The 19,394-nt window shown below is 42.8% G+C and overlaps 1 protein-coding gene across 1 annotated transcript; it reads right to left on the bottom strand.

Annotated features, from left to right (window-relative positions):
• Positions 1 to 694: 694 nt before the first annotated feature.
• Positions 695 to 18,279, bottom strand: zmat3 (zinc finger, matrin-type 3). The gene is made up of 6 exons (XM_012877959.3): positions 17,926 to 18,279; positions 9,369 to 10,111; positions 7,625 to 7,762; positions 7,009 to 7,175; positions 6,805 to 6,908; positions 695 to 1,064 (listed from the first exon to the last, which is right to left on the bottom strand). Exons 1-6 carry the CDS (start codon positions 18,047 to 18,049, stop codon positions 856 to 858), a joined length of 1,485 nt encoding a protein of 494 aa, XP_012733413.2. The 5' UTR covers positions 18,050 to 18,279; the 3' UTR covers positions 695 to 855.
• Positions 18,280 to 19,394: the final 1,115 nt, after the last annotated feature.

The following is a 19,394-nucleotide window of genomic DNA, read 5'->3' as shown; positions in this document are numbered from 1 at the left end:
TAGAAGTCCTATATGCATAGGATTTATAATGGAAATTATGGCCTACAACTATCACGAGGAGGAACGCAGTCTTGACAGAACCTCCACAAAGAGGTCAAGCCACAACGGGTCAGTGCAGATGCTGGGGCTTCACAGGATTTAAGCATATTAATGGGAAGTTTAGTGGAAGGAAAAACTGTGGCTGAAGTCAGACATGGCCCTTAGCTGTCTCCTTCGTTGTGTTACATGCTACATGCTTCCTTCTGCTGAAGAGCTTCACAGAGATGATGCTAATTTCCTCTTGCAGCAGGACTCGATACCTTCCCACTCTGTCAAAAGCACCAACGCTATCTTAGTGACGACGGTACCACTGTGCTCGACTGACCAGCGAACCGGCCAGACCTGAACCCCATGGAGAGCCTACAGAGGATTGTCAGAAGGAAGATGAGAGACACCAGACCCGTGCCAACGAGCAGAGGGTTGCTATTAAAGCACCATGGGCTAACTGATCTACCTGTACTTTTTTAAATTGAATTACTGCTTCACTTTTTGATGATATTCTAAAGTACTGAGATGCTCCGTGGCTTCCTAGATGAGACGGGTCGGGTGGAACGAAACATCTCAAATACCTCATCAAGATAACACAGATGTGACTATTTACTGTCAGCCCTGCAAGTCATAAACAACTTGATCTACTAGTTGAGCTGCAGTAATATTTTTTTTTTTAAATGCTCCTGTCTAGATTTGACGTTTAAATTATATGTTAGCTGATCGGCATTAAGCCCCGGCCTCCAGTTTGGGCGTAAAACGTTCTCGCGCAGGTCACTGTTTGAATCCACCGCGAGCCACCTTCCACGTTTTTTTTCCTCGGCCCTCTTAGCTGTACCCGAGGTTCTCCATCTCGTGGCGGTATCTCAGCTCGGAGACTTTGGCCTTGTGCTGCTTGCTCTCCAGATGCTGCCTGAAGTCCGTCTCCTGCTCGGCGCCACAGTTGCACATGGAGCAGTAGAACTGCCCGCTGGGAGTCACGCACATGGCCAAGTCCCTGGGGATGCGCTGCCTCGGTCTGGGGTTGTAATACGGCCCTGGGGGGGGGGTTAGAATGAGCAACATTCAGGAGAGAAGTGAGCACATTGAGAGGATGATTCACCAGGACATTATCATCCAGACTGGAGGGAGAAACAATATGCAGATGTGTACAACCTATTCAACCCGAATATTTTTAACAGTACATTTTTGCTGGTAGATCTCTGTCTTGCTTTTTAGAAAGTAAATTATTCATCTCATCATTCTCTCTTTTTCTCTTCCACCTTTCTGTTTTTGTGTCCACTGAACATCATATAGTCCCAGGATAAAATCTGATAAAGCTTTATGCATAAAAAAATATAATAATTCAATCAATTCAATCAAAAATGCTCCTTAGCCTTTGAATATGTGATTTACCAATGATTTATTTGATTGAAAGCAGAGGAGACAATAGTAGAAGCAAACAGCACATAAAACTGCTGAAGAAAAAAGAGTAAAATGCAGCATTTTCACTGCACAGCCTCCAGGGTTGTTCAGGGACCTAAGCCCACCGAAGCAAGGAAACATGGCTGTAAGGAACGAGCATCACCACGCATCCTGCAAAGTGTCGACCCATATTGCAGTTTCTCTGTTTTTTTACATTCTTTTTTTTTACCAGAAGTCAGACTAAAGCATTATTAGAAAAATCTGCACTTTCCTTGTAAATTCAGTCCTTGGACTGCTACTCCGATTTAAAAAGGAGCCTACACATTGAGCAGGGTCAACACATTTTAAACTGTAAATCACACCATGATCAATCTTACAGTGTTTAACCTACTGGATTACTTCCCAAGATGTAATTTTTAAGTGTTTTACTTTATCTTACTTTAGGTGATGAATCTGCACAAAATAGTTGTTGAAGTGAAATGAGAAATTTGATACACCCCCTTTGCTACGACACCTCTAAATAAATTCTGGTCCAACCAATTACCTTCAAAGGTCACGTAATCTTTGAATCCCCAGTGTTGAGGGGATCCGTTTTGGTGGCCTTGGGATTGCGTCTCTGCTATTCGCGGATGACGTGGTCCTATTGGCTTCATCAGGGCGTGATCTACAGCTCTCACTAGAGCGGTTCGCAGCCGAGTGCGAAGCGGCCGGGATGAAAATCAGTGCCTCCAAATCCGAGACCATGGTCTTGAACCGGAAAAGGGTAGAGTGCCTTCTCCGGGTTGGGGAGGATGTGCTGCCCCTAGTGGAGGAGTTCAAGTATCTTGGGGTCTTGTTCACGAATGAGGGGAAGATGGAGCGGGAGATCGACAGGCGGATTGGTGCAGCGTCTGCTGTGAAGCAGGCGCTGTACCGATCCGTTGTGGTGAACAGAGAGCTGAGCCAAAAGGCGAAGCTCTCGATTTACCGGTCGATCTACGTTCCTACCCTCATCTATGGTCACGAGCTTTGGGTCGTGACCGAAAGAACGAGATCCGGGATACAAGCGGCTGAAATGAGTTTTCTCCGTAGTGTGTCTGGGCTCTCCCTTAGAGATAGGGTGAGGAGCTCAGTCATCCGGGGAGGACTCAGAGTAGAGCCGCTGCTCCTCCACGTCGAGAGGAGCCAGTTGAGGTGGCTCGGGCATCTGGTCAGGATGCCTCCTGGACGCCTCCCTGGTGAGGTGTTCCGGGCACGTCCCACCGGGAGGAGGCCCAGGGGAAGACCCAGGACACGCTGGAGGGACTATGTCTCCCGGCTGGCCTGGGAACGCCTTGAGATTCCTCCTGAGGAGCTGGCCCAAGTGGCTGGGGAGAGGGAGGTCTGGGCCTCCCTACTGAAGCTGCTACCCCCGCGACCCGACCCCGGATAAGCGGAAGAGGATGGATGGATGGATGGATGGATGGATGGATGGATGGATGGATGGATGGATGGATGGATGGATGGATGGATGCATGGATGCATGGATGGATGGATGGATGGATGGATGGATGCATGCATGGATGGATGGATGGATGGATCGATGGGCCAGATGTGGCGAACTCATAGACACTGATCTAAAGACACTTGCAGCTATAATTGCTGAAAAGTGTTGGCTCTACAAAGTAATGACTTTAAGGGAGTGTTATTTCGTCCTATTATTGTTTGCTTCACAATAAAAAATAATGCATATTCAAAGTTGTTATTATGTGCAAACTCTCAATCAATTTAATTCCAGGTTATAGGCAACAAAGCACGAAAAATGCCAAGGGGATGAATACTTCTGCAAGTCACTTTAACTACATGTTAAAAAGTCCAGTTCTGGGTTCTGTAAACTCCCCTAATTCTGCTTTTTCCTGAAGTTCAAAACACCCAGAGCCAGGTTTAAAAATAGTCTAAGAAAAAAGGCAGAATGAGTCATTTATTCTGATAAAATGACACAGGAAAGCTCAAAGACATCTGGCATTAAATCAAAGTAGCACAGGGGGCAAAGCTGTTTGTTCATTTGTTTTATGTAAAAGTAACACAAAAATTACAAAAAAAATAAAAATACAAACTCAAAAAGAGAGAAAGAGAAAAGAAGCAAAGCTATAAAGCTACCAAACTCAAGGGAGCAGCTATATCCGGATGTGTCCATCAAAAAAAAAAAAAACTGCTGACATGCACAGATATTTGTGGCAAAGCATCACAGCCGAGAGAGATCAGATCGGAGGAGCAATTTGTTTTTATGTTGTTTATTCTTTTTAATCCTTTGCTGATTTGCAACGAGTTTGTCTGTGAAAAAGGCAGAGTAGGAGTCAAACACAGCAAGATGGTGATACTGACGTCAGCAGAAAGTCTGACGTTACTTATGCTGTATCCGTTTACACACACACACACACACACACACACACACACAAAAAGGTGAAAACAGACACTGTGAAGCTTTTTCGCAGCAAGCTGTCACCCTATAGGTTACCGGCTGACTTTATGGAAAACAAACACGACCATTGAAGGCTGCTGGAGACACCGTTTGAACACAGCCCTACACGTGCGACAGACTTGTCAAGTGTTACGAGTTTTTTTTTTTTGTTTCTAATTATGAGGCACTTTCTGGTGTTGACTGAAATCAGCAGATTTAAAAAGTCTCTTTTTTCTCTCTCTCTCTTTACAGTGCCTTTCTAGACAAAAAAACAAATACCTGTCAGTATACATAAACACAGAGACAGGACGTTATATACTATGGATGCATCACATTAGCTGCAAGGAAGAGGGGCCTAAGTTGCTAAAGTCCAAAAGCAAAGGCCAAAAGCCGACAAATGTAGTTTGGAACGGCAACATTTGCCCCGGGGACCACAGTAAAATCTAATGGACAAGTACATCCCTTCTGATGTTAGAGCAACCCTCCACAACTTTTTTATCTCAATAACATAGAGAGATCTAACTCTTAATATGAGACATTTGGGCACATATTTCAGCGGGGAAGGAAAGAAAATCAATATTAAGGAATAAATGATCAGCACTGCAGAAGGTATTGGCTAGCTTTGCTTTTAATACTTTACACAACAAGTAGGATAACACTTAGTCTCCTCCTGTATTCATTTCCCAGGTTGGAACGGATTGGAGATCTTTGGCAATCCTCTCTTGCACACTCTTCTTTTACCTCAAACATTTTTTATTGGTTCTATTAAATTGATTCAATGAAAGAAGAATAACTGGCACCCTCCCAAACATGATTACCTCCTCCTCAGTAGTGAGGCAGCACTGGAGGAACCTTTAGAACCTGATCGGTGTTTAAACTGTTTAGACGCTGTAGAGCTTTCTGAGTTATCTAAAATGTTAGCTTCATCTAAACCTTCTACTTGTATGTTAGACCCAATCCCAACCAAGTTAAGTTATTTACATTTAAAGTAGCTGTTATTAAACCTTTACTTAAGAAACCATCTCTTGATCAAGACAGCTTCATAAATTACAGACCTGTATCTAATCTTCTTTTCCTATGTTCTTGAGAGAGTAGTTGCTAATCAAGTATGTGAACATTTACAAAGCAATGACCTTTGAAATTAGAAACATTCTGTCCAGGGGTGATGCTGAAAAACCAGTCCATGCATTTGTTACTTCAAGGCTATACTATTGTAATTCTTTACTATTAGGAAGTCCACAAAATGCAGTTCAAAGTCTTCAGCTGATCCAAAACGCTGCAGAAAGAGTTCTGATAAAAATCAACAAGATGGATCATATTTCTCCATTTTTAGCTTCCCTTCATTGGCTTCCTGTTAAATCAAGAATAGAATTTAAAATTCTTCTTCTCACATATAAAGCCCTTAATAATCAAGCTCCATTATATATCAGAGCTCTGATTACCCCGTATGTTCCTAACAGAGCACTTCGCTCTCAGACTGCAGGTCTGCTGGTGGTTCCTAGAGTCTCTAAAAGTAGAATGGGAGGCAGATCCTTTAGCTATCAGGCTCCTCTCCTGTGGAACCAACTCCCAATTTTGGTCCGTGAGGCAGACACCCCGTCTACTTTTAAGACTAATCTTAAAACTTTCCTTTTTGACAAAGCTTCTAGTTAGAGTGGCTCATGTTACCCTGAGCTACCTCTGTAGTTATGCTGCTATAGGCTTAGGCTGCTGGAGGACATCAGGGTCTATTCTTCACAATCGGCTGAGTCCTCCTACTGTTCTCCAATTTGCATTGTTTGTTGTTATTTCAGCTTTTAACTTTTTGTTCTCTCTCTTTTTCTCTTGATAGAAGGTACACCTGGTCTGGCGTTCTGTTAGCTGTGACATCATCAGGGGAGGCAGATCATCCTCTATTACCATCTAATATAGAAAGTACCCCTGGGTCAATGTGAGCTTCTGTGCTTTCTGTGTCTCTGCTCTGTCTTCTCTAAGCCCCAGTGGGTGGAGGCAGATGAGCGTTCACACTGAGCCTGGTTCTGGTTCTGCTGGAGGTTCTCCTCCCTGTTAAAGGGGAGTTTTCCTCTCCACTGTCGCTTCATGCATGCTCAGTATGAGGGATTGCTGCAGAGCCATCAACAATGCAGTCGCATTTGTGGTTGTGCATGGGGGCAAGATAAATAAGGGGACTGTTGGAGAAAACGGGTCTCTGTGCCACATCATATTTATACCCATGGGAAAAACGACTTTAAGGATTATTTTAAAAAACAATTTTAAAAATGCTTCAATAATGTTTGTTTTACAGAAAGCGTTAAGTGCTTCAGCAAATATTCTGTTAAAAACTATTTCAAAAACAAAGATTTGGATGTCATCCAGTAATAAACGTTGAAATTTAAAAAGAAAATCAAGGTAAGATTCTGTAACTGCAGTAAAAGATGTGTCTGCTTTACACTTACTGTATTTTCCAGGGTGAGATAAATATTGTGTTGGTTGCTATATTATACAGTGAGTGAATGTGTTTATGTTCCTGACTCTGTTTGGTGACACACTGCTATGAAATCGAAACATTTTGTGTTTTTGAACAATGATAAATGGATTTATATGGAGCTTTTCCAGTCATACTGACCCCTCACAGCGCTTTTAACTACAGCCACATTCATCCAGTCGCACTCGCTGACACACACCGGTACGCGGATTGGTAGGTAACTCAGGCCACATCAACATGTGACAGTAGGAAACAGGAATTGAACCCACAAACGTACGAATCCAACTACTCTACCCACAGCGGAACCACAGTCACCCACAGCCACTCACGTTCATCGATGGAACATGAGCCGACCATGTGTCATCAGGTCAGGTTATTCATTTTCATTTTACACAGATGCAATTTTTGCGTTGACTAAAAAAAAAAAAAAAAAGTTTTGTCATAAAAGTACTTTATTCAGATATAAAACGCTTTAATCGTAACTTCTCACCTGGCATGGCGACGGGCAACTGTGGGCTGCGGCGGTTTTTCACCAGTCGGTACTCGCTTCCATCTTTACGATTTCTCCTCGGGGCTCCGTCGTTGCTACCTTCCCTGTAACAGGCGGAAATAATAATAAAAAATAAAAAAACATCTTTCGGACAAAAACTCAAACAGGTATTCACAAAGCTGCGGCCTCTCCACCCAGACCCACGTGTTGTTTGAGTTCTGCTGGGCCTCAGCCAGCCGCAGCTTCTTGGCGTGGTTTTTGCCCTGGTAGTGGGCCTGTGCGACTGCCAGCGAGCTGAAGGAGGCGTCGCACAGTTTACAATAGTCGTTCTCTGTGGCCAGGATGACCCGGGGCGCCCCTTTATACAGCGCCTGCAAAACACGGGACAAAGCGTTGCATTGTTTGTGGCGAGAGGCGTTAGGGAGTAAACACGAAGCGACGACAAGAAAGAAACATTCAGGCCCGCCGAGAGGCCAGAGGAAAAGCGGCTCTGAATCGATTCGTCTGTTTGTTTTTTTTTATCTGCAACATATACACCAATGCCCATTTATATTTAATGAAAGGAATGACTGATGTAAAACAGATGCTTTAAACGGGATAGACAAATCAGACCTGATCTGAAGGAAGGCCAAATGGTGAGAATAGAAACTGTGCAGTGCTACGAGAAAAATGTGCGTCCACCATTAAGTGACTGCAGCTGCCTCCCACCTCCTCAGAGGAAACAGGCTCAGTCAGCAGAGTGGCGACCTCCGCAGCGGTACGCCCACCTCCTCAGCTTAAACAGGTAAGTTAGTGCAGAAATGATGTAGCTCGGCTTAACCTGTCTGCCTCCATCACCATCACTCGCTCCTGAGCCGGCGCTCTGACCGGCTCCCTCCAGGGCTTCTGGTATCCTGATGGCAGGTGGCTGCTGACTGCCGGCGTAGAAGTTTCGTAACTTTTTGCTGTGGTTCTTTCCCTTGATAAAAAAAAAAAAAAAAAAAAAAAGATGCAGAGGTTAGTATTTCTGTTTCCCTGTTTTTTTGCTCACTTGCCAACCACTTCATTGGGTACGCCTGTTTAATTGCTTGTTAACGGCAGCAGCGAGTCAGCCTATCACTTCCAAAGCCACTCGACAGGTTTAGGCATCTAGACTTGGTGAAGATGAACTGGCGAAGAATATAAGGCTACGTTCACACTGCAGCCTGAAGTGACCCAATTCCGATTTTTTTGCCCATATGCGACCTGTATCTGATCTTTTTTATGACAGTCTGAACGACACAGATCGGATTTTTTTCAAATGCGACCCAGGTCGCTTGGATATCTGGTCCTGAATCCGATACGTATCTGATCTTTTCAAATGCGACCTGTGTCTGTACGGGCAGGTCGCATTTATTCGACCTACACATCACTGATACTCGACAAACGTCACTAACGGTGGACCTGGCTATGCCAAAGAGGTTGATTATTGTGCGGTAACAAACACCGCTTTGGCCGAAGAGGTGTGTCTTTACGTGAGAGCGCTAAAGAAATCCGTTCAGACGCACATAAAGGTTGCCTTTTTCATTCGAAAATTACGAATGAAGTCCGTATCAGTAAAGCTGCTCACGTTGCTAAAATTTGACTCTCTTCCTTTTCAATCTTCTTAAAAAGATTGCGTTGCTAATGTGCTGGCTCCGGTTGGAGAATAACGTAAAGAACGCAAGATACGCTACAGCATTACGATCCCTGTTTACTTCCGCAAACATTGAGCACGCTTGCTACGTATGACGTCATCGCGTCCTCTACTGCGCATGCGGGACACTTAGGCGAATGAATGCAGTTCACACAGGAGATCACATACAAGTTGCATATATTTGGAAGTGTGAACGGACACGCAAAAAAATCCGATTTCACAAAAAAATCGGAATTGAGCATTAAGGCCTGCAGTGTGAACGTAGCCTAAGTGCCTTTAAACGTCATGTGATTTTTGGTGCCAGAAGGACTGTTCTGAGTACACCAGAAACTGCTGATGTTTGGGGATCTTCGCTTTTATTGGCATTCTTTTTGCCCGTTCAAACAATTTTAGCATTGCTTTAACCCCAGGGCCTACCTTAATATCGGCCATGACCTTTTTTGACTAGTGTTATGACAACTACCTAAAGAAGGATGATGCACCACCATGTCCATTCATCCATTTTCCAACACGCTTATCCGTTGTGGGGTCGCAAGGGGTGCTGGTGCCTATCTCCAGGAGTCAATGGACGAGAGGCGGGTTCACCATCATGTCACAAAGCTCAAATAATCTCATAAATGGTTTCTTGAACAGGACAATGAGTTTCCTGTAGTATAATAAACTCTCCAGTCACCAGATCTTGATCCAACAAAGCCCCTCTAGGATGCAGTGGAACAGGAGATTCCACGGCCTCCTACTGTGTGTTTGATGCTTTCTTGGCGCTGTGGACCAGATCCCTGCAGACTGTGCAGGAATAAAGGCCTTCCTGACGGGGAAATGTGCTCCTGCTCTGCGCTAGCATGGAGTACCTAATAAAGTGGTGGCTGGCGGCATGTGTTGGTCGTGTGTGGGATTGTGTTTTTCAACTCACCTGGTAGTGGGCTTGTGCCTGCTGAGCAGAGTTGAGTGTAACATTGCAGAGTTTACAGTAAAGTGGTTTACACAGTTCTTCCAGGCCTAGAGAGTCCTCCTGCTCCTCCACCCCCAGCGAGGAGCCCTCATCCTGGGGCTGCTCGCTGGCAGGAGCTGCTTGGCCTGCCAGAGGACCACACAGGTAGCTGGGTACTGGCGGTGGATTGGGAGCTGGTCCTGGGGGCCTTGGGGTCATCTGTGATGGGTCGGGGTCCGAAGCGTGGGGCGAGGACAAGGGGCCGGGAGGCAGCGGAAAACGGCTGGGCGAAGCCGCCACTAATGGCGGGGGGATCAGGGCTTGAGCTGGGGTGAGATGCGGAGGCCCTAAGGATTGGGTGAGGTCTATGGTTGGAGGTACAATGGCTTGTGTTGGATCTACAGGTGGCGGAACTAGAGTGTGCGCCATTGGCGGAGGGCCCAGTGGCTGCGCTGGGGGCATTGGAGGTGGGGCTAAGGTGTGAGGCGGAGCAATGGATGGAGGCCTTAGTGTGTGAGCAGAAGGTATTTGAGGGGGCCCTAGACTCCGAGTAGGAGCCAGGGTTGGGGGTCCAATGGGTTGGGTGGGGGCAATGGGTGGGGGGCCTAGGGGTTGCGTAGGTGCCATGGGTGGAGGTACTAAATGGTGCAGAGAGTCCATGAAATGGAAGGGCTGCTGGGGATGACTGAAGAGACTCAGAGGCGGCTTCAGCATGGTGTCTGGACCTGCGGACGTCAGAGGCAAAATAATAATGTGCATTTCAAAATCTGTTCAAAATCATGTTTTTTTTTAATCTGTGAAGCCTATGTGGGCTTAAAGGTTTGACAGTAACACTGTACACTGCAAAAAGGAACTACAATTTTCTTGAAATTAGTGTATTTTTCTTTGATTTGAGCAGCTAAATAAGACTATTTGCCAATGGGATGAGTATATTTACCCCTAAAATAAGATAATTGATATCCTGCACTTGAAATAAGACGGTGGAAATGAATTGTTCTTGTTTTAAGTGCGAAAATCTTATTCCATTGGCAAATAGTCTTATTTACCTGCTCAAATCAAGGAAAAATACACAAATTTCAAGAAAATTTTATTTACTTTGAGTTCCCTTTTTGCAGTGTATACAGTTAGTTTACTATATTCGGGGAACAAAGAGCAAGCTGAAAATATTTCTAGTTCCCTTAAGCTCAGCCGGGGGAGACCATTTTTATTTATTCTGAAATGTTTGAGAAACCTTTGGCTGTATTGTAATAAAATACCAAGCAGGCATTTAAATTTCCCCCAATAATGTGTCATAACGGCTTTGGTGATTGTCTACGTCGTCTTAATGCAGCGTTATGTAGTTGTGCTGAAGTTGGAGAGCTGCAGCTGTAAACTGAGATGATGAACACTGTGAACACTGAGCTTCCTCAGCACTTTAATACGTCCACCGTGAGCACGTTGGGATGCTGATGTTACCATTCGGCTCTGAGCACTGCTGGGCCAAAGTGAGGCTGTACTGCCTGTGATCTATGTCAGTTTGGCATCTAAAACTACAAGGAGGGATAAAAAAAAAGAAGATCCTATGAATTCAAGAAATGTACAGAGAAAATAATATAAACTTCCATTTGAAGCCGAGTATTTACATAGACTATAAAAAATAGATAAAAGATAAAACGTTTCTGTTTTAGGTCAGTTCAGATCACCAAAATGATTTCTATTTCTCAAATGTTGGAAAGATGAGAGATTTTTTTGGAGTGTTAATCGTTTTCCTTCTAATTCAGAAGTTAATGCGTACCAAGATTACTAATTTAACAGTTTAGGGTTAGGGTTAGGGTAGATTAATTGCAAAGTTTGGATAATTAGCAACATAATTCACAATGTTTGAGTTAAATTTTGGCCCACCTGATGTATTTCAAGGCAATGCCTTAAAAAAAAATGTCTGCTGCCAAGTGTGACATCCTTAAGAAAAAGTATATAAATCAGACAAGATTCCTTCATCTTCATCTATACAAACAATTATTTGCAGGCATAAACGGCCTGGAGGTGTCCAGCCATCGTACCGGTTGGAAAGATGGCGGCTCACGCATGAAATGTGCGAATCAACCCCAAAATAAAAGCTAAAGCCCTTGAGAAGATGTTGGCTGAAGCTGGTGAGGTAAATGTCATCATCCACAGTGAAATGAATCCAATACTCAGACGGGAAGAAACCATTACACTACAAGCAACGTAAAATATCAGATGATAGTTTGCAAATACACTCAAGAACAAAAAATATATATATATAATTCTGCTTTTAATTCAAAAAAACACATTTCAGCCATGTCCAGTAGCTTTAAATCTAATCCCGAACATAAACGCGGGAACTGTATCGATATTAGCAAAAAGAAAAATTACTTGTTTTGAATAGCAAAAACAACTTTCACTTGATTACGACGACTAAAAGCGCGTCGCACTCATTTGCCAAGTAGACCTTGACAGGCGTACGACGACTGCGGACGGCACAGATTCATATAAAAAGCCCAGAGGCGGAGAGGATGAAGCGAGATGAGTGAACAGAAACACATTCTTGGACAGAGCTTGGAGCTTCACACTCCAGTGGGCATCAGAAAGATCAAGCTGAGCGTGCAGCGCCTGCAGTCAAGCATACAGGAACATCAGACACACACACATACACACATACACACACAGCGACAGCTCAATCTTCAAAACAGAAGTGAAAATACATCTTAAATCAGAGTTTCCAGTGTGTGTTTGAGGTGGGGGGGGGACTGTGTCTATAAAGCTAGATTCTCAGGTCAGTGCGAGGCAAACAGCTGTGTCAAAACCCTCTTTACTGGACACTTTCATCTGGAAATCCGACTGCACGCCCGTTGGCAGTGGATCCCGGACCCAAAATAACATCCTGGAGTGTTTGTGTTTCCAAGTGCTGCTCCCTGTCCGTCTCTCCGTCCAAGCTGTCCAGCTGTCCCTCTGCCGCCGTCGTCCCGCTGACATCAGGAGAACGGCATGCCGGACGAGGCGCTGACCTTACTATTAGTCATATCAAACTGCAGGATGAGAGAGCCAGGACCCCAGGCATGATGCAAGTGCAAGGAGAAGGGGGCTCTTAAACCCATCTCAGTTTTTTTTTATTGGGATTCTGTGTCCTGTTTTACTGCTGTTTTTTTAAACCTTATTTTTTAGACGTTTTTGACTGTCCGTTCAAGATATCAACACAGATTGATTTGCAATAAAGTCTAAAGAGGAGGGTTATTAACTGCCACTGCTACAACAGCAGAGTTTTTACACCGGGTCCATGCGCATGTAGGCACAGACTCAGGCCCGCCACAAGGGGTGCACTGATTGCAGGTTTCTGGCCGATTGCCGATTATCGATCTTTAAAAAGCCCGACGTAGCGATTCCTGTTTTGACTGAAACAGAACTGACACTTTCAGTTGTTATAAGATCACAAGACACCTTCAGTGTTTCAAACTTATCTTGAAAAACATGAATCAGTACCCGTGAAACAATAAAAAAAACTTCGCAAATAACTGCTCTCGCATATAAATCAAAGTTTAGAGCATTGACATTGGGGGGTTTTCAAACCATTGCAGAGGTAGATAAGATCAGATCCACATTAAAGTATTGGCGATCCCCAAAAATTAAGGAAATCGTGGCCGATCGATCAGCCGGCCGATCAATCGGTTCACCCCAATCCGTTATGTCGCCACATAGTGGTCGGTACACACAAGTGATGGTGGGTTATTTTTTTAAGCAGAGACAAAATGTGAATCAGATAAAAAAAAAAACTTTCTGCCATAAATTAATTGACTCCCAAGGTGCATGGAGCGGTTCGACTATCTGGGGAAATGAAGACTGAGCAGCGAGTTTCACATCGTGGCTTTCATCAGGGTCGACACCAAAACATGTTATTTCTTTAACCCAGCTAGGTTTTAAAGAAACATTGGGTCAAAGATTTTTGATCCAGTTTATTGGTTTAGAAAACCTTTTTGAAAATGAGATGGTACCGTGCCATACGAAGGGCCATCTGTACTGACTATTGAACTAGAAGAGTCAGAGCTCACCTTAATGTTACATAAAAATTTACATTTTTCACACTTTTGTTATTTTTAAATCTATATAAATGCAAGTGTGATTAAAAAAGGAAAAACAACAAGATAAGGTAAAAAAATGTATGCAGCTCACTGGTGGGTTGTGTATACATGTAGCCCTTGGGGTCAACCTCATGTTGGTGATTATTTTTTCTTCTTTTTTTAATAAAATAACTATTTTTTTAAATCATAAAAACCTGCCATTTTAACAGGGACATGTAGACTTTTAAGATTCCTTGTATATTGAGTATACATTTTGGTTCTTACCATTTTCAACAGTCACAGCAATACAAAAAATAAAATATTGGATTTATTTTAACCAACATATTACTTGGTTTGTCCTTTTAGGCCATCTTTTGGCAGCCTTAAAGTCAGACATTAGTAACTTTAATACATTTTTTTCTTGACCAAAAAGAAGCCATAACACAACGGTGTTGTATTAGACAACCCCGGCAGAGCTAGATGCATCCATATTTGACCCGTGACCGGATTAATTAAACAACCCAACTATTTTCACCTGAACAGTTTTTAAAAGCATGACGGAAAGTTGAGGAGAGGAATTGAAGCAGTAAGTCAATGTTTATTACCTGAGAGTAGACAAAGGGATTAAACAAACGGCAGATTTAAGATCAAAGACAGAGAAAATAAGAGACGTGGAGCCGAAGTTGTAACGAATATGTGAAATTGCAATATATATGACCTCAGCGGCAGTGGCACTGAGAGCTAGATGAACTGAGCACTGGCTGCCTATCGTCAGTAATAAAATATAAGAAACAAATTCCCTACCTGTCAGCTTCAGTTAAGCAAGAACGTACACACCACGATTGTCGTTATGTCTCAATATCAGCTGAAGGATCTCAGCAGTCCGAGCCTCCGGCTGGAGTAAACTCTAGATATGTAACATGAAGCGCCTTATATCCCAGGCTGGATTGTTGTAGTCTTTAAAAAAAGATTACAAACTGCAGCCTTATTGAGTCAATCTGCTGGAATGAAGAATACAAAGGCCTCAGGCAAATGTATTTTGTCTAAACCACACTGTTCTTGGCTGTTTTTCCCCCCAATAAAATTAACCCTTATCTTGCTGAAAACCCTACATATATCTATATATATAGAAGAACAAATATATGGGAGAACAAACACGGACAGTAGATACCATGCAGCTTATTATTGTACTCTTGACTCAGGTTGAAAATCAATAGTTTGTACTCTCCTGATGCACAATAAGCCTGCAGCTTCATTTTCATTTCCCTTTATCTTTGGATTTTGATGAGCAATTTCAGAATCACTCAAAATTACTCGCCTTGAGAAAACGTTACTCTTTTTTTAATTCTGTTTTTGGGCACATTTGCCTCAGCACAGGAAGTCCTGCATTCACTGCTTGGAGATGACATTCAGGAAAGCTGCAGCGCAGACATAGACGCAGTAGTTCCTCAAAGGGTCCTGCGTCAGTACTCATATGACCTGAACTTCTCCTAATGTTGTCGCGCTACAACCATTAATTATGTGTGTTTTATTGGCATTTTATCTGACAGACTAAAACAAAGTGGTGCATAATCTGGAAGTGGATGGAAATAACACAAACAATACCACGCATCTGAGAAATTAGCCTTGTATTTGCATTTAGCCCTCCAGATTCGGCATTTGTACAACCGCCTTTCGCTGCGATTACAGCTCCAAGTCTTTCTGATAATATCTGCCTGGGACATGGTGTAAAGACTAAAATCTTTGCCCAGGTGAGAGCTCAGTGAAACTTGATGGAGCGTCTGGTAACAGCCATTTTCAAGTCTTACACTGGATTCTCAGTTGGATTTAGGTCTGAACTTTGACTAGGCCGAAACTAATAACAAGTTAGTTTAGAGTATGGCTCTAAACCTTGGCATTGGACCTCTGGCTGTACTGCGTGTTGCAAATGTTTTTAGGGTGAGCACACTGAAATTTTCCGTTATCTTATCCTACTTGTTGTTTGCTTCACAACAAAACCACAAATCTTCTAAGTTGTCGCCCTGTTCTGTAAATTAAATGCATGAGTCCAGGTTGTGAGACAATGGAACATGTATAATCCAAGGGGGGTGACAGCTTTATTAAGAGGCTATATGTTCAGGCTCCATGTCTCACAGGTTCCCCTTGCCTCAGTTTTTAGTTTTTTGGAGCCTCTAACATGTTTTCTTCCAAGAAGTTGCTGTAAGTTTCTCCACCCATTTCCCCATAAATGCTCTCTGCCCAACTGTCCAACATGACGCCCTACCGCCGCCATGTTTATGCTTATCAAGCCTCTAAGGTGTTCACATAAATGTTGTATTTATATTTAAAATAAATTAAAAACACGCAGACTTTATTTCCTTTTTAGGTGACTTCTAAAAGCAGTTGATTGAACTGGATTTTTATTTTTTTTATCAAAGAAACTGAGTATCAGACTTCGCATTTTTATTATTTTAAAAATAAAAAAATCTAGTTATGCACTACTTTGTGTTTGTCTATCGCATAAAATATACTAAACGTTATGGGTGTAACATGAAAAGCTGAAAAGAGATGAGAAATATTATGGCTTATATGTAGTTTTTTAACCTTTTTGGGGGAAAAATGTATACTCTAGTAAAATCCTCAGCTGCCTAGACCCTTTGTAAAGGTGTGGAAAGCCTGAGTTCCTTTAAATCAAGATTAAAAACACATTTGTTTAGAATTGCCTTCAACTGTTCTAGTTAACTGAATCACCACTTTTTTGTTCTTTTTTTCTATCTACATTTTATTCCTACTTGCTTTTATTCTGTTTTATTTTGCTATATCTTAATCATGTAAAGCACTTTGCATTGTCTTTGTACTGAATTGTGCTATATAAATAAATTTGCCTTGCCTTTGAGCTCCCATAGGCTTCATATTAGCTAGAAAGGTCAAGGTTGGCTTTTTCTTCAAGCAGACTGTAGGATGTGCATCCACTCTACTAGTCCAGCATAACCGTGGTGAAACAACTGATTCTGGCTCCAGAATCATGCAAATATTTACAATTTTGACAGCGCAAATTGAGTGAGAACACAATCAGCTCGGCAATTCCAAAATCAGGATTACATAAAGCCCGATATCAAACGTTGTATTATCCACCCTTTCCGTTTCTGCTCCTCCAGAGCTTTTTTCTTTTTTATTATTCTTATACCCTCAAAGAGGCCAAAGATAAAAACGAAAGACTGACGGGAAGACAAACCTTGATGTTATTTCAGAGGTTCCATCACTTGTCAGATTTTTTTTTCTTTTTTCACAGCTTGCTGGTTGAGTGCCCAGAAACAAAACACTAAAACGATGTCTTCAAGCCTTTTTTTAATTTCACCGTCTCCTCTGAGAGCCTTTAAATAGGCCATGTGTTCGTTTTCTCTTGAGTTTCTTTTGTAGGTACTGCGTTGTGTCACATCAATTATGGAGCAATGGGAAGCACATGCCTCCTGCACTAATTCCATCTGCGTCGCTGGGCACCGGACAAGCACATTTCACCGCAATCTCCAAATATGTGTCACAGTACTCTAAAGTACTAAGTCCGTATAGAATCCGTTGTTCGTAAATTGCTCATTTGACATTGTTTCTCATGCATCCCTTAGAAGTTTTTTACGGGACTAACTTTGACATAAACTCAGAGGCTTAAAGTGTTCTGAGCTCTACCTGCATGGAATGAGCATTACCTTTACACTGTACATTGATTATTTCCCACCATACTATATATAGAAACTAGCTCTAGACACTGTCGTTTTGAAGAGCAAAAGGTCCTGCAGGAAAAAACAACAATGTTTGTTGCTGCCTTTGTGTATTGCCCCTTGTAAGACGATGCAAGACGTGCATAACCAGAAGCAAAAGGTCATCTGCGGGTTGGCAATGAACGACCTGCAATTAAATAACATGAATAAAGTAGATTGATCAGCCTCATGCAGTGAATGGTCACTGCTGCAGAATGACACATTTGGCCTGACGTCCCTGGAAGCTCACAGGAAGGCGTATTGACTGCGACTACGCAGGTGCATTAAGGAAACACTTTATCTGCAAATGTCACCGGTCAGCTGTGCAGATCAAGCAGTGCAAAAGCAAGAGGCGAGGGTCCTCACTTGCTCCGGATGACACGCCAGGAGGCTTTTTTTTGCTGTTACTCCTTCAGCTTCAGCTGTGAAGTCTCTCTGGTACATGCATTTCCCCCCCCACAGCTATCCGGCATTGCAAGGCAGTCACAGATTTCGCACCGCAGCATCTTGCTCAGTGCTGAACAGAATGGTGGCTGGTGCACCCCAGCAACATCACATGAAACACTGACAGCGGCGCCAGGGCAACCCCATCCGAACACCCACCCACCGCTGAAGCATCTGCAATCACCTCATGCTTCATTTGCCCATTTTATTTGAATTTTTATTTGCACAATAACGCAGGAGACTTTTTTCCCCCCCGCCTTCCCCACATCGGTCAACGAGGAGCTCCCCTTATGACAAGCTTCACCTTACCTGGCAATCGCGCAAGATAATGGCTGCTGTCACCGTAGCTGACGGGCTGCGAAGTGTAGTTTCTGCAGTATTCTGCGCTCTGGTAGTATGCAGCATCCCCGCTCCTCAGCTGCAGCGCCATCATCACCGGAACATCCCTCTGCCAACTTCTGCTCTCCGAAAAACCGGGCGGTCAGAGAGGATGACAGTCCCGACCAGGGCGCAAACACCGCGGCGTTCACCGGAGGGGAGGGCGCGCAACGCGAGTCCCATTCGAGCGGCGATAGGAAGCGCGCACGTAGGCCGGTTACCCTCCTGTGCGTGCGTTTCATCTCATTTTCCCCTCCACATGAATTCCATAAATATCAGTTCATTTGCGAAGGCGATATTTGGTTGCATAAATGCGTCCAGAGCTTTTCCAGCACCCCTTTCCATCTTGGTACAGTCCATTTCCGATGCCACTGCTGTTTCTTTGCATGGGTGGCAATAATGACACGTTGGATAAATATGCTACACCTCTGTGGTGAACTCCGATCACCCGAGCTGGCAAATCATCCTCAGAGCTGCGCGTAAACAGATGGCGTGGCGCAATAATAACAACAATAATAATCATCATAATGAATTAATAATAGAACAAATCAAATACAACTTGTGAATTTTGCTGAAGTAGAGTTCTACAAGGTAGATAGATAGATAGATAGATAGATAGATAGATAGATAGATAGATAGATAGATAGATAGATAGATAGATAGATAGATAGATAGATAGATAGATAGATAGATAGAATAACGTTTGCTTTGATAATGTTTCTGCTGAAACATAAATATCTTAATGCCCTTTTTTCCACATTTTACAGCCGCAATTCTATATCATTTGCGAATTGCAATGCATGCCACATTGTTTAATTTTTTATTTGCAAAAAGCTTTGAAAACTGCATATTATTCTGCACTTTTCACAGTAATAACCTTTTTTCTTCCACTTCACGGTTGCACACTTACAAATAAAACACATCAAAAGATTTGGGTTTTAATGTGGAAATAGTTCAAGGGGTATGAGTTTATTTATTTAGTTTTGGTGGGGCCAGTGCAATTGATTGCTTCTTTGTGCCTAGTACATTTTCATTTGGATTATTCATTGATTGGGAAATGTCATACAGAAAAGAATATCTGAATTAGTTAAAATATTACCATTTGGTTTGAGCCATTTGAAAATAAAAAAAAAAAATCAAATGGCTCAAACCAGTCCAAATTTTCATTTGGACTGGAATTTTGGAAAATAAGGATATAAAAAACAAACAAAAAGAAAACAGACACCTCAAGCTTAAGGTCTCTGTCTTGGTGAACAGGCGGCATGATTATGGGGAGCCAGGGCTCATACCCAACGCAGTAAAGGAGCAATAGCTGTAATTAACTTTAGTATTTTCTATAATGTAAACCTGCGGTGGTGCTTCTGTCTTTTTTGTGTCTACTCCGTCTTCTCAAACCTCCA

Source organism: Fundulus heteroclitus, chromosome 9 (genome assembly GCF_011125445.2).
Source record: "Fundulus heteroclitus isolate FHET01 chromosome 9, MU-UCD_Fhet_4.1, whole genome shotgun sequence".
Lineage (NCBI taxonomy): Eukaryota > Metazoa > Chordata > Actinopteri > Cyprinodontiformes > Fundulidae > Fundulus > Fundulus heteroclitus.
The sequence above is the reverse complement of the archived record's forward strand: the minus strand, read 5'-3'. Positions and strand labels throughout refer to the sequence as shown.

Bases quoted from the DNA above. Each gene is read 5' to 3' on its own strand.
- zmat3 (XM_012877959.3), bottom strand. From the start codon at position 18,049: ATGATGGCGCTGCAGCTGAGGAGCGGGGATGCTGCATACTACCAGAGC. The intron at 7,763-9,368 runs GTGAGTTGAAAA...TTTTTTATCAAG, and splicing joins AGGCACAAGCCCACTACCAG to GGAAAGAACCACAGCAAAAA. The intron at 1,065-6,804 runs GTGAGAAGTTAC...CCCCCCCCCCAG, and splicing joins GTTGCCCGTCGCCATGCCAG to GGCCGTATTACAACCCCAGA.